This window comes from Branchiostoma floridae, chromosome 9 (genome assembly GCF_000003815.2).
Source record: "Branchiostoma floridae strain S238N-H82 chromosome 9, Bfl_VNyyK, whole genome shotgun sequence".
Taxonomy (NCBI): domain Eukaryota; kingdom Metazoa; phylum Chordata; class Leptocardii; order Amphioxiformes; family Branchiostomatidae; genus Branchiostoma; species Branchiostoma floridae.
Genome location: NC_049987.1, coordinates 6,968,964 through 6,983,109, shown reverse-complemented (window position 1 = coordinate 6,983,109; position 14,146 = coordinate 6,968,964). Strand labels below are relative to the sequence as shown.

Sequence of the window (14,146 nt, the reverse complement as noted above, 5' to 3'; positions counted from 1 at the left end):
TCAATATAACATTACCAATATCAGTTTTTGCTGTTACATGGATATTTTACTGCCAGATACATAGAAACGCTCTTTTGGCAACCATAGTTACCTAAAGGCATGGCTGTATATGTTACACATACCGCATGGCTGAATATATTACACATACCACATCATGTTTAAATCTAATTGTCAATATATACATATACACCTTTGTTATACAGATTTAGTTACATCAACCAGTATCACAGGCAGAGAGCATTGCTGTTTCATGAAACTTCAAAATGAAGATACTTTGTGAAACTTAAATAAGAGCAAGTTCTTCAAATTAGTAACCCTTCATACATTTCAAGTAGCCCAAACTTGGAGTTAGAGAGGCAATAGATGAGAGTATGTACAATCCTGCCCTCAACAAGAACGGAGGTTTCCGTGTCAAACTTTCCGTGCACTTGGGAACCTACCCTGCTCAAACAATAGGAGCTAACTGACTCAATGTCAACAACCTTGTCTTGGCTTTGTCTTAATTTTGTTTTCACTGGTCTTCTTTCACATACCAAGTGGTAAGATGGAAACCTTAGAAACCTGTGGGAAGATTAAAAAAACAGGCTTCTTCAGAGCCGATCTCAGTAACATTGACACCAGCAGTCAAAGTGCTCAGATACTGTCAGCCTGTTGGATTTCATTCAGCGCGTTTTCTGCTTCGTGCAGACTGTTGCGCACGGATGCTCCGCCAGGGGTCCCTCTTGTCTTCCATCGTCCTCTCTGGATCTTGGGAGGAGGCGTAGGAGCCTCGATCTGAAACGACCAAGAGGAGATTTTGGTACCTTTGCGAGTGTACCTATGTGCGTCTGCGTACGCTTGCGTCTGTATGCGTCCGTCTTTGCGTGTGCAAGCGCGCGTTAAAAGAAAATCTCACCGATATGTACTCGTCACTTGACAAAACGGATTCCTCCGGAATGCCCCCACGTGATCTTATGTCCTCCCCGTCCGGACGATGCCGCTCCACAGTTGTGTAGGGAGGTAAGGTCGTGGCGTGTGCCAATCCTGTTGCAACAAGCAACAAGATCATCACTTTCAAGTAAGTAGAAGCCATTCTCTTAGACTCTTACAGCAACACATCTTTCAGTACTCGGTCCTAAATTGATCAAGAGTCGTAAAAGAATGTTGGCACAAAAACTACGAGAATACTTTGAAGTTATCATGTCTCAGGCAATTTCTCAGTGTTACTTCAGGGTTACAGTCCCTTCAGTTACTGCGTCCTTTACTACAAAGTAGAATGAACGACAAAGATAGATGAACGACTTTGATTGTTGAACAGTAGCTGTAGGTGAAAGGCAGTCCGACTATACCAGAGTAGGACAGCCCCACTGATGCCCACTGTTTGTCCCCCCGAGGCGGCGGACGTGGTTTCAGCGTCCCGTCCAACTCCTGCAGTTCCAGGTCCTCCACACCGGAGTCGTTCGTGCCATGGCCCAGTCTCTTCACGGACTTGGGGATGGGAGGCATCGAGCGTGTGGGTGACAGAGCCGGTGTTTCTGAAATCAAGGTACACCCTTCTTATAATAGATACGCCAAATAGTAATTACTCAAGCAACTGGATATGATTCGGGGTACCTGGATGCCTAACTTTCATCGAAATTTCATAGACATTTTGGGCATAAACGTTCATTTGGTAGCAATGATTTGCCCTTGTTTGGTGCCCGGCCCGAGCATGGGGCCGTCCAAGTAAAAAACGTGATTTGCTCAAACCAAAGTGTTATGAGATTTACTTTATTTTGCCTGTGATCCATACATTGCTTAATTTTGTTTTTCGCGATACATGTTCATCAGACCATCTATATTGGAGGCTTATATGTTTTACACTACCTTTTCTCTTCTTTCTGCAGATCCGCCGGGTCCGGACAGCCCAGCAGACGCAGAGTGCGGCCACGAGCACGAACACCGCCATCAGCACGGACACGGACAGCGCTACCACGGACTGATCAGAGCCTGGGTAAGCAAAACTGCTATTAGATGTACCAGCTCAGATGATCTTTCATGCTAAGGTTAAACAAACGTTGGCCATGGCTTCCAAAATGTGCTGTGTTGAAAGACGTGATCTTGTGGTTCAATACTTGCGGTGAAAGCAGCGTAGGGCAATGTGGGACAGCTTTACGTCAAATCCGAGGACGTTACTAATCGAAGCTAGGTACTCGGTTTCACCTGACTTGGTGTAAAGTGCCTTTCTAAGCTCACAGCATTGGTGCTTACTAGGGATTCGAACCCAAGTCAACGTCCTAACCACAAAGCCTAACATACACTGAACAACATAGAGTACAGGTACTAGATACCTAACACCTCCAGCCGGATCTCCCTGCGCGCCTCCCCGAACATGTTGGAGGCCTGGCAGATGTACGTCCCCTCCTGAGCTATCCCGACATCCTTCAGGAGGAGGGTACTGGATGTCCCGTCATCCACCTGTTGGTTCCGTCAACAAGCTCTGGTCATTTACAGCGTCATTTGACGTCAGTGAAATATTTTCTCTTGTTTTTCTTTCGGGATTCTAATGAAGCAGTATGATTCTCAGTATGCCAATCAGCGCGCAAATATGCAACTGGATATGATTTTCTAAAATCCAGTTGCTTGAGTAATTGGTATTTGGCGTATCTTATTACCTGGATGTCTAACCTTCATCGAAGTACCGAGTATGCAAATGAATGCCTGTAGCGTTTGTCTAGGTTATTAAGTATTGGATGATAAATATGAAAGAAAGTCAAACCGGCTTCTCGATGATTGACAGCCCCACGTCGGTTGCCATGACAATGTTCTCTACTCCTTGCTTGTTCCTCCATGACCAGGTCACCCTGCCAGGTAACGGGTCCCCGAGAATCTCGCAGTGAAGTCTCGCGGTACTTCCCTCCGCCGCTTCGACCGCCGACGCGTCACTCTGTATGGATGGCTTACCTGATGAGATAAATGGGAGTAGATTGTTTCATAACTCTGCTGTACTAATTGCAACAAGCCTTTCCCATAACGCCCATGTGAACCAGATGGTGTTTTATAATGAAAAATGTACCCTGGTCTCTTTCTGCGTCCAAGGTTATAGTCACTAATTTTAAAGATGATTATATAAGGGAAAGTACAATTAAGATAAAAGCCAACCTGACTTAGATAGATATCCAGAGAGGCAAAAGGTTAATTTGGTATGACATTTCACAGACCTACGACGTCGATGAAAACGTCCTTTGTGACTTCCTGGAAGCCGTCGCTGGCAGCCACGCATTGATACGTGCCCTGCACGTCGTAACGCACCCGGTGGAAGCGGAGCGGGTTGTCCCAGTACAGACTTGTATCCTTCCGCCGCCAGCGGATGTGAGGCTTGGGGTTCCCGTCAGCGATGCACTGGACAGACGGGTCGTCGCGGCCGTAGAGCATCGTCACCTTGTCTTCCATTGTGGCTTCTATCACAGGAGGGTCTAGAACAGGAATGATAATACTAGAAATTAGTATTTCGTCTCAAACTTTTTGTTCAAACTATTAACCAACCTAGCAACTTTTTCGAGACCGAGAAAAGTTGGCCGTTATGGCCAGGTTGCCGGCTTGAAGAGGTGACCGCTTAGGCAGGTTTGTCTGTACATTTTTATTTACATCCAAAAAGGCACCCAGTGATGTTGACACGTATCTTTCGTCACAATTGCCTAAAAGTTTTTGAACTAGTTTCGTTACTCACAGTAAACCTGTAGGGTTACGGAGCCCAATCCAACCGGTGGGACCCCATTGTTGGCCTCGCATTGGTACAGTCCGCCGTCGGTCCTGGACACCTTGGGAAGCTGCAACAGGTGGTCCCTGTCACGTGACAAAATGCCCAATGATTAGCTTAGAAAACCGTAGAACCCATAAAACTTAAAACATTTCTTGCCAGATAGTAAATTGAAATTTGAAAGTAGTCCTGGAAGCGGAGCGGGTTGTCCTAGTATGATTATCGAGAGTTATAAACTATGATGTGTAAAACGTCGTCTTATTACCTGATAATCTTTAAAGATGGAAGAGCTTCACCGACTTTCCGCCACGTGACTTCAGCCTTGGGATTGCTGTCCACCATACAGCTGAGGCTGGCCGGTTCACCCTCTCTCACGTGGACGGACGGACTGGGCACCTGCACCAGCGGCGGGTCTGCAGTGCAGATACAGTAGAAGCCGTTTAATTTCACGCCCCATTTTCCAGCGTATTTCTTGCAATTAACCGAGTTGTGCAACAGTGCGAATTCATCCAGCTGGACCGCACCGGTTTGCCGTTTGGTATTCTGTGCAAATGCCAAAACTGTGCGGCCATCCGTTATGCAACTAACGTTGGCTTCTACTGTACAGTACATCAAATGATATATCATAATCATATATACTTAGTACCATGACCTTTTCTAAGCCACTAGGAAGCATTTGAATATGCTCACATTTGACTCTTAAGATCCTAGATGAGCCCTTAGGCTTGGCGAGCTCGGGGAACCCCTGGTCGGCCAGGCAGGTGAAGTTTGTACCGTCGTCCCATTTGGTCAGCCGGGGGATGAACAGCTCCAGGGTTTTGTCTTCGTCGCTTGAGACGCTCGAAGACCTTTAAAAACAAATAAAACACAACTAGCCGGTTTCATATTTCCTATCAGTAGTTGTAGAGGTAGTCTGGATTGCACATAGAAGGCCATAGAATAGATGAGATCTCAATGTTACTGGACTTACTGGAATGGGTCTGTCCCGTTCAGCCAGGTGAGTCGAGGCGCGGGATGTCCACCTGAGGATCGGCAGGTGAGGGACAGCTGTTCACCTGCCGTCAAGGTCAACTCTCCTCCTGATATCGATGGAGGGTTCGGCGTCGGAACTGAAGTGAAAGGAAAGAATGACGTCAACAGTCTGAAGTTAAAGCAACAGTTTATACCAATACATCCTTCATTTGCATTTCATAATTTTTTTCGGCACTTGTCTCATATATAAACTTAGAATATGAAAAACTTAGAATATGAGTTTAAAAGCTAGTTATACTTACCAACAACGGTTAAGATGGCGTCTGCAGCAGCCGTCGGGTTAGTATAGCACTTGTATTTCCCATCATCCTCCAGCTTCGTCTCCCGGACTTCAAGATTGTATTCACCCCGCGCTGGGTCCCCCACGATCCGATGGCGGTCATAGAAGCTTAGGACATTACTGCCATATGATAATGTTGCCAATGGTCCTTCCCATATCACAATATCCTTGTCACTGATTTGATCAAAAGCACATCTCAGGACCACAGTTTGACCATGCAGGACAGCAGTAGGCTGTGGTCGTACTCGGTATGAAGCTCCGCTAGCTGTTGAGATAAGACAAGACGAAGAAAAAATATATTTTAACCCATTATCTTCATCAAGAATATTTGACACATTAGCTGCGCTACTCTTTGTTAGCTTTTCCCCTTCATTATACGCAATGATGCTGTCCGAAGAATCTATAACCAGTAAACCAATGAAGTACGAAATAAACAAATTTTCCAAAGTCCATCTTTATTTGTCATAAGCACATACATATCCCTGATCTGCATTGTCCTCACGCATGTTTTGCAATATTCGTGCTATTACCGAGCAAACAGGATCACATCTAATCCTGTTCCGCTCTTCATGCCAGAACGTCTCGGACCTTTATCTACAGTAAGACTGCGTCCAAACCCCGGCGACTTTATCAGAACCTTAACGACGTGCAGATCGATATTCCAGCAGCTGCCGGACCTTTGCCGAGTCCATCATCTCTGCTTATTAAACCTGAAGCTGCTGAAGAACTGATCCTCCCAGCGAAAATGTCAGACTATCAGCCGGCAGGAGAGTTAGCTTCTGAATACCATGTCACATATAATAGGGACGTGCATATCACGGCCCCCATCAGGGGGCTGCTATTAACAGGGGAGCTGAACCGGAAATGTGCAGTTCTTTTGGTTCATTCTGATATGTGGTTGATGGTATTGGGTACCTACCTGTAGGATGTGCCCTATTTGATATCTAACCACTCTGAACGTGGTGGGATATATAGGCTGATTTGATATCTTATTTGGTAGATGATTCTTTGTCGTAAAGGAGAGATAATAACGACGAAAGCTTTCACACAAATCTAACACATGAACAACTTCGAATGGTTGCAATTTAGATGTAATGTCACAATTAATGTCTGATAGGCCACGAAATGCGTCAATGGCATGATATGATTACTTTTGCCTGTACTGATCATGCTGTGGTAACTTATCATGACTTGGATGTTTGCGTGTGTGTGATGTAGTAATGCGTTATCATTACAATGGCACAGATGCATCCGTTATGGTTCATGCATGCGTTATAAGTACGTCAGTATGACACAATTGCTGAGATTGATTTTATTGCTGAAATGATGAAAATCTATTAATATACCAATGACGCAGCGAGCCCGTGGATTGACAACCTAACCAACCAGAGCCCGGATGTAATATCGCTCTATGCGGAGTTTTGATTCTGATTATTTCAGACTTTTAGACCTTCAGTAGAGGCTATTGCTATTATTTCAGCTGCAAGAGGATCCTGGTTGGTAGATTTGCGTTAAAAAGGCTTTGAAAAGTAAATAAAGTGGGACTATCAAATTCCAGATAGCAGATTTTCGAAAATAATTTGGAAACTACATTCTGCTACTACATTCGGGTAAAATCAACATTGATAACCTTCGGTCAGGTGAATGGAGTACATGTAGCTTCTAAATGTTATGGTTGCATCTTGAATGGTCATCATGAGCGGTATTTTGCAGATCCCATGTTGTGACAGGGTTTCAGACATGCAGGCCTCGATTGTAACACACGTGCGGTGTTGTAATGAATGCTCTGACAGTGAAGCCGACAGCTCCTTGAGAACCTGGGTTATGAATAATGTACACGTACATGAAGCTGTTGAAACATCCCCTTCGGAAGCTCTGGTGACATCTTTGAGATTTGGAAATTCAAGATGTTGGATTGGGCGATGTTAGGGTAATCTGTTAAACGTTTGTGCTAGACGCAACACAATGCTGCGCCATATTTAAGATCGACAGAGGGTTGCGCGTATTTTTTACCTGAAAACCGTCCCTGATACATATAAGCCATACTTTGTACATTGTACAATTGTTTTGCAATAAAGTTATTATTATAGGCGAGGCTCGGGCGATTGCCGCAGAATCGTCGTCCGATCGATTTTCGCCAAATGTGATAGGACGACGAGTCTGCGAGCTCTAATTTACGAGGAGGCATGACCCTGATTCCGACGAAGAAATGGCAGAGTTCCCCCTTCCCGTCAGGGTCATGCCTCCTCGTAATTTAGAGCTCGCAGACTCGTCGTACGATCGAATCGTGCCTAATGTGAGGGGGGTATAACGAAACTACTTTGCGAAAAGTTACGCTCAACATACAATCCTCTTTCAACTGAACAAAAAACTGAGAAAGGACGGATTCATTGATTATTGTCGACATGTGGTAATACGTTGAATAGTGGACACCGTTACGATTGTTAATGTTAATATGCATGGCGTGTCTTACATCTTGTTGTAGTGTAATCGACGAATGAAGAGGACAGGTCAGATAATCTTGGACCATCTGCGACACTTGTGCACAGGCGGGCACCGATGTCATCAGCCATGCTGCACACGTACCGCGAGCGCGAAGGCTTAACCTCCCTGACATCTGACGACTTACGGGGACACTCTGCATGCAGATCTGCCGGTGTCATTCCCGCGATGACATTCGCGTACCCGTGTCATTCCCACAGCGGCGTTAATGTAATCCCGTGTTGTAAACTGACTGACACGGCAGACATTGATGTACCCGTCTGTAATCCCTTGTCGTGAGCTTAAGGATACGGTAGACATTGATGTGCCTGCTACATTCCCGTGTTGGCTGTTGCAAATTGAGTGACACGCCTGACATTGATGTACCCGTCTACATTTCTGTGTTGGAAACGGAATAACATTTATGTACCGTCTTTAATCCCGTGAGTGACACAGCAGACATTGATGTACCCGTCTTTAATTCCGTGCTGCAAACGGAGTGACACGGTAGGCATTAATATACCGTCTGTAATCCCGAGTTGTAAATGGAGTGACACGGCAAACATCAATGTCCCGACTGTAATCCTTTGTCAAGATAAGGACGGTCGGACGGTCCTTTTTACTGGTATGTCGCTGGAAGCCACATTTTAAATCCACATCAATGTATGATCTGTAAATGATGTATAGGACAGTGCGACATGAAGCCTAGCCCTGAACAATCCTTCAGTTGAAGGATTTCTTGTCACTCAGCAGCTATGCATGTCTGTGTGTGATGCTAGAAGGCAGCAATGTGTTTTGTGAAAGCACCTGGCATTGGCTGATTTCGGACTTGGGAATTTCGGTTCAGTACGTCCAATAGCGTTGTTTATCAATGATTACTATGATCGAGCTACAGTGCTCGGTATGGAAAACAGTAATACATCGGGCTGTTAATAGTAGAAATAGCCGGGTACTCGCTGCGAATATGGAGATGCCCAAAACTGTTGCACTTAACATTGCCTGGTACTTAACACGCATTAACCAAAATTACATTCCAACGATTAGATTTTCTGCAGGATGTCACTTCGCGCACAGCTCTGTTCAGCCGTTCTCTGTCCGCTTCCGTCAATGAAAATTTCGTTTGGGGTTACCAATCTGATTAGATAACCTGACTCCAGTACACCAGCATCAATAAAACCCACGTTCCTCCCGCCGGTGACGCGACCTTTGTTCTGACAGCAGCGCTGATGTGATTTTGATAGAGCGGTGCAACTGTCACGCTGGTGACGTGAAAGTGATGCCCAGAGTTCCGCACGGGTCACCGGGCATGTTCAGTGTTATTGAAGTCTGTTTCATCAAGTCTATCTGTGGTAGATTGTAACGACAGGAAGGACGCAGTCAGGGGAGGGACTGTTGTCAGGGAATTCTCTTTGCTTTTACACTCGCAGATAAGGATCGTATTCAGCCGGGCATTGCTTCATCTCTTTTCATCACTGCGACAGATTCGCTCTGAGATAGCGACGGCTTACAGGCCTGTTAGAGTTTTCTGGGGTTTCTTTTCCACATATCAAGTAAAGGGAAAGATTGAAGTGTTTTGCTGTAGAATCTCCCCGTGCGTACGTTTACTCTCACTCAGCGTAAGCAACGTTACCTGTGTCTCTATCGACTCTCCAACATTATCTATCTCCAACAGATCCCCCAACTTTACCTATCTTCAACAGTTCACCAGCAGTTTTAACTCCAACGGTATTCCAACATTACCTGTCTCCAACGTCTCTCCAACATTACCTGTCTCCAACAGCTCACCAACATTACATATCTCCAACAGCTCTCCAACATTACCTGTCTTCAACGGTTCATCAACATTACCTGTCTTCAACGGTTCATCAACATTACCTGCTCCAACATTACCTGTCTCCAACAGCTCACCAACATTACCTGTCTCCAACAGCTCACCAACATTACCTGTCTCCAACAGCTCACCAACATTACCTGTCTCCAACAGCTCACCAACATTACCTGTCTCCAACAGCTCACCAACATTACCTGTCTCCAACAGCTCACCAACATTACCTGTCTCCAACAGCTCACCAACATTACCTGTCTCCAACAGCTCACCAACATTACCTGTCTCCAACAGCTCACCAACATTACCTGTCTCCAACAGCTCACCAACATTACCTGTCTCCAACAGCTCACCAACATTACCTGTCTCCAACAGCTCACCAACATTACCTGTCTCCAACATTACCTGTATCCAACATTACCTGTCTCCAACAGCTCTCCAACATTACCTGTCTCCAACAGTTCACCAACATTACCTGTCTCCAACAGTTCACCAACATTACCGGTCTCCAACAGTTCACCAACAGTACCTGTCTCCAACAGCTCACCAACATTACCTGTCTCCAACAGCTCACCAACATTACCTGTCTCCAACAGCTCACCAACATTACCTGTCTCCAACATTACCTGTATCCAACATTACCTGTCTCCAACAGCTCTCCAACATTACCTGTCTCCAACAGTTCACCAACATTACCTGTCTCCAACAGTTCACCAACATTACCGGTCTCCAACAGTTCACCAACAGTACCTGTCTCCAACAGTTCACCAACATTACCTGTCTCCAACAGTTCACCAACAGTACCTGTCTCCAACAGTTCACCAACATTACCTGTCTCCAACAGTTCACCAACATTACCTGTTTTCAACGTTTCACCAACATGTTCTATCACCAACGATTCGCCACCATTGCCAATGATTCACCAATATTTTCTATCACTAAAGGGTCTCCAGCATTTTGTAACTTTTCTCTAACATTTCGTGTCTCCAGCGGTTCACAGAAGTGCCGTATTAAAAGTTACGCTGCCTATATTCAACAAAGTACATGTAGATCACCAACCCCGTGACATTTCGTGAAGGACGGTATCGTATTTTGTGCTTAAGCATATTTTCTGCGTGATTTAATCCAACTCGGCGATATGACTGCAACGTCGGATATTTTATGATACCGTCCTGGGATAGCGTACCAGATAACCATGTGTCCATTAAGGCCTGTATAGATCCCATAAGTACGGCATCCTTACAGTGACAAGGTTTATGGTCCCTGCTGAGTTCTCGTGAATTATCAGGACTGATGACCAAATTCTCGCAGCTGTGAGAGTTTTCATGGCAATGCAGAATTAGACGTCCGTTGAGGCCTGTATAAAACTTCAAAGTACAGCGTCATTACCACTGACACTGTTTAATGGTCTCCTGCGAGTTATCACTACTGAGGGACTTACCTGTCAAACAGCGGAGGGAGGTTTATGGAAGCCCCTTAGGCGGGCGGAGATGAAACATTTATCATTTTAGAACTACAAACTTTCAATCAGACATGTAGTTGACTATCCAGCCTCACTGTTTGAAAGCAGACACCATGATATTGCATGACAAGTGTCTTTTCTATCACTCTTCACTGGATTTGTAAGTTACAACAATTGTTTTAATGAAGGCCCGTATAGCTGGTGTAGTAGTTGGTGGAGAGTTCTTATTTTGTACTTGTTAATTCGTGGTATGCCAACATTTACTTTAACTTCACAATTCACAGCCCTCTAGCTCTGAAAAGCTGTAATCTTTGTTGCCATGTGTGATTACTTTTCTTTTGTCAGTTGATATTTCATGCATCTCTTTACGATTACCAACATGGCTGCTAGAATTGATTTCAGAGCAATTTGCATATTCATGGTTTTTCCCCATCTTAATTACATGCCGGTAATTTTTAAGAGGACAAATCGTAAACATGGCGGAATTACGTAGTCTTCAACAAGTAGCGACCAGTCAACATGCTCTAAGTTCTGTGTATCATATAGTAATTGGACAACAAGACGCAGCTAGTTAACAATATATGTATACAGTGATTTAAGATGATGTGCAACACCTAATGCCCTTGTCGTAGCCTCTACGATCTTATCTTTGTTAGACGCCTACTTGAAGAACGTCGCAGCTGCTACATGAGATGTTGAAGTGACGACAGCTTGAATGTAAAAGGAAGGCAATCACGGCGCAATCACCGCTGCTGTATGAGGATTTATTTTCGGCAGGTACTCAAACACATACGGTACTTTTATCTACATGGCATGCAATCAAACATGCAGTACTCCTCTCTTCATGCATACACGCACATATGCAGTACAAACTGTTCTCTGTATGCATGTATTTAAATATATAGTACTCTTCTCTATATGTATACACTCAAACATACAGTACTCTTCTCTACTCAAACATACAGTACTCTCTTACTGAGCGTGATGCCATAGCAATGGGTCTTGTACTCTACTGTATAGATGTAGATTGTGCAGTGATCATACAGTGATCGATCGCACTTAAGTGACATATCGGTTTTTAAAGTGCCGTGCACGCCTGCAATTAATTACAGCGGATACCTGGCTACAAAAATCCGGGCAAGCTTCCTGCTACAGAGTTTCACATCCGATGGTTCTTACCTGTGACCCTGATCACCTTTGTAAGGATTTGCCAAATACTTCTAGCAGGAGATAACATTATTCAGATATAGATTAATAGTTGTGAGAAGCAGGAAGAAATGAGATGCTGATTTAACTCAGTAAGTTGAACCGCGGCCCGTCTTTTTACTGGCTTCCCAGCTTTGAGAAACGTCGTGCTATCGACTTCTAGATCCGGTCGATGATGTGCTGACCTGTTCATCAAACGCGCGGCCCCCGATTATCGTCTGAGTGTTACAGTTACTGACCCGGCTCAGTTCCGCGGGGCGCAGGTCTGGCTCAAGAAGCGAACCGACGACTCAGTATTATTGGATTTTAAAAGCACAAACACGTCACTGAAATAGTTATCTTGATTCAGGTCAGTCACAAGGAGTAGAATTCTTCTGAAGATCTGATTCTGAGCTGTCGTTGTTTCTGGTCGGATCGATGATGACGCGCTTACCAGTTGACCTGCCACAAGGTCCGCAGATCTACATTTAATAGTGTTACTGACGCAGAGGGGGTGGGGGAAGGGGTAACATAACCCAAAAATTTACCCAGTAACTGGTTATCATTTGCAAGTATATTTTGCAGACAGACCCGACGCAACGAATGGACATATGGACGAGAAAAAGAATTGGTCTGAATAACCCATTTGATTGCCAGAGCAGGAATAGTCCGCCGGTAATTTGTTCCTCACTTCATCAGCGGTTTGTAATCGGGTGATTTTGGACGTGACGTCAATGAGAGTCTGCTTTGTCTCTGCGGAATTCGTCATTTTAGTTTTGAGGTAATTACAATATCCTGATCGACATACATGTCAGGAAAACAGTTGCAACCGTTTTGAATCTTCACTGGCTTTTCTATTCATGTTACGAAAGTAAATGCGAATCTTCAACCTCCAAACACAAGCCCTCTCCCAGCCCCGTATCCTCTGCATTACCACGAAGCTGTGGTGACTGAGCGGGTGTTTACCTACCAGAGAACAGCCTGTAGCAGGCGGACATGTACCCGCTATGTATGCCCAGTAAAACCAGCACCGTTGACATATACAAAATACATATCGTTATACATTCTTGTATGATGACGACAGTCTGAAGTTTACTAACGACTGAACACGGTTTTGGTACGATGCGGATGTTGCTTGGGTATATGCTGTTTCTGGGGCTAACGCGTACACACAAGAACGTTTCGGCGATCAGACGCAATATATTTGACATATCATTGGTGCTGCTCAAGTGCAAACAATCAAGGATGTTCTTGAAGAGAACCTCCTTGGAACAATGTATGATACTTACGCGACAAAGTAGGAGAGAGTGGGACTCACCTAACGGAGCGATTCGCCAGAGAAAGATCAGGGCCCAGTGTAGTCCCAGCGCTCTCCGGGTCGCCATGTTCACCCCTGTCTGTTTCTGCGGGCTCTGGGCAGCGGGCACGCGCCTGTTCGGGGTCTCTGCACACTTTGGTTTGCAAACGCGGTGCGGAGCGCACAGAGGCTGCGGGCCGCAGATAGAGCTGGGAGGGAACGCAACCTGTTAGCAACCCGTCAGCGACGGCTTCTGGGCTGAGTGGGGATGTTATATGAAGCTGCTGGCTCTTCAAAAGCGCTCCCGCAGGAGAAAACGCTCCCGGCTGTCTCCCAGCCTCGGGCCACAGCAAATTAGTTTCGACCGCCGCCTGACACTGTTCAATCAGACTGGAAAACTCGCATATTCTAACAGAATTTACCGCCGTTTCTCGTTCTGACATTCCACGTCCTTCACGGCGGTTACTTGCATCTTAACTTCAAATTAACTTTCTTCCCGAACATACGCACCGTACAGCTTGAGATTATTGCATTTGCCTCGCATCGTGATGAATATGTCTTTTGGAAAATATCAATCACTCCTGTAATACATGGGGAGGACTGCGCGCACGAGCAGTCGGGGGGAGGCAGGGAAATTGCCCATCAATCAGCGGCAAAATACATAAACTCCGGTACGGAACGCCATAAATATGGTTTCCCTGGAGGCTGTGACGTCATGTGTCACACAATCATGTCTGTCTTTCACGGCACAGCGAGTCGGTCCCAGCTGTCGTTCCGGTACGCCCAGAAGGGGGCGTTTCTGTCATTCGGGACATCAAAGAGATGTGTTTCTGCTACAAGGGTACATATATAAAAGAAAGGCGTTT

General features: G+C 45.2%; 3 protein-coding genes across 3 annotated transcripts; all 3 read right to left on the bottom strand.

Annotated features, from left to right (window-relative positions):
* Positions 1–209: 209 nt before the first annotated feature.
* Positions 210–3,428, bottom strand: LOC118422882 (irregular chiasm C-roughest protein-like). Its single transcript, XM_035830725.1, has 7 exons — positions 3,180–3,428; positions 2,738–2,922; positions 2,310–2,436; positions 1,846–1,968; positions 1,329–1,514; positions 896–1,023; positions 210–774 (listed from the first exon to the last, which is right to left on the bottom strand). The coding sequence occupies exons 1-7, from the start codon at positions 3,409–3,411 to the stop codon at positions 634–636; spliced, it is 1,122 nt and encodes a 373-aa protein (XP_035686618.1). The 5' UTR covers positions 3,412–3,428; the 3' UTR covers positions 210–633.
* Positions 3,429–3,680: 252 nt separating this feature from the next.
* On the bottom strand, positions 3,681–5,247 carry LOC118423037 (cell adhesion molecule 3-like). The gene is made up of 6 exons (XM_035830932.1): positions 5,234–5,247; positions 4,993–5,138; positions 4,689–4,827; positions 4,409–4,566; positions 3,984–4,131; positions 3,681–3,804 (listed from the first exon to the last, which is right to left on the bottom strand). The coding sequence occupies exons 1-6, from the start codon at positions 5,245–5,247 to the stop codon at positions 3,681–3,683; spliced, it is 729 nt and encodes a 242-aa protein (XP_035686825.1).
* LOC118422891 lies at positions 5,182–14,111 on the bottom strand. The gene is made up of 2 exons (XM_035830739.1): positions 13,302–14,111; positions 5,182–5,295 (listed from the first exon to the last, which is right to left on the bottom strand). The coding sequence occupies exons 1-2, from the start codon at positions 13,721–13,723 to the stop codon at positions 5,292–5,294; spliced, it is 426 nt and encodes a 141-aa protein (XP_035686632.1). The 5' UTR covers positions 13,724–14,111; the 3' UTR covers positions 5,182–5,291.
* Positions 14,112–14,146: the final 35 nt, after the last annotated feature.

Coding starts and splice junctions, on each gene's coding strand:
- LOC118422882 (XM_035830725.1), bottom strand. CDS start 3,411: ATGGAAGACAAGGTGACGATGCTCTACGGCCGCGACGACCCGTCTGTC. Junction 2,437..2,737: donor TGTCAATCATCGAGAAGCCG/GTTTGACTTTCT, acceptor CGGAACCAACAG/GTGGATGACGGGACATCCAG. Junction 1,024..1,328: donor AGTGGGGCTGTCCTACTCTG/GTATAGTCGGAC, acceptor TTGTTGCAACAG/GATTGGCACACGCCACGACC.
- LOC118423037 (XM_035830932.1), bottom strand. Junction 4,132..4,408: donor TAGGATCTTAAGAGTCAAAT/GTGAGCATATTC, acceptor TCTGCACTGCAG/ACCCGCCGCTGGTGCAGGTG. Junction 3,805..3,983: donor CCATCTTTAAAGATTATCAG/GTAATAAGACGA, acceptor GTCACGTGACAG/GGACCACCTGTTGCAGCTTC.
- LOC118422891 (XM_035830739.1), bottom strand. CDS start 13,723: ATGTCAGAACGAGAAACGGCGGTAAATTCTGTTAGAATATGCGAGTTT.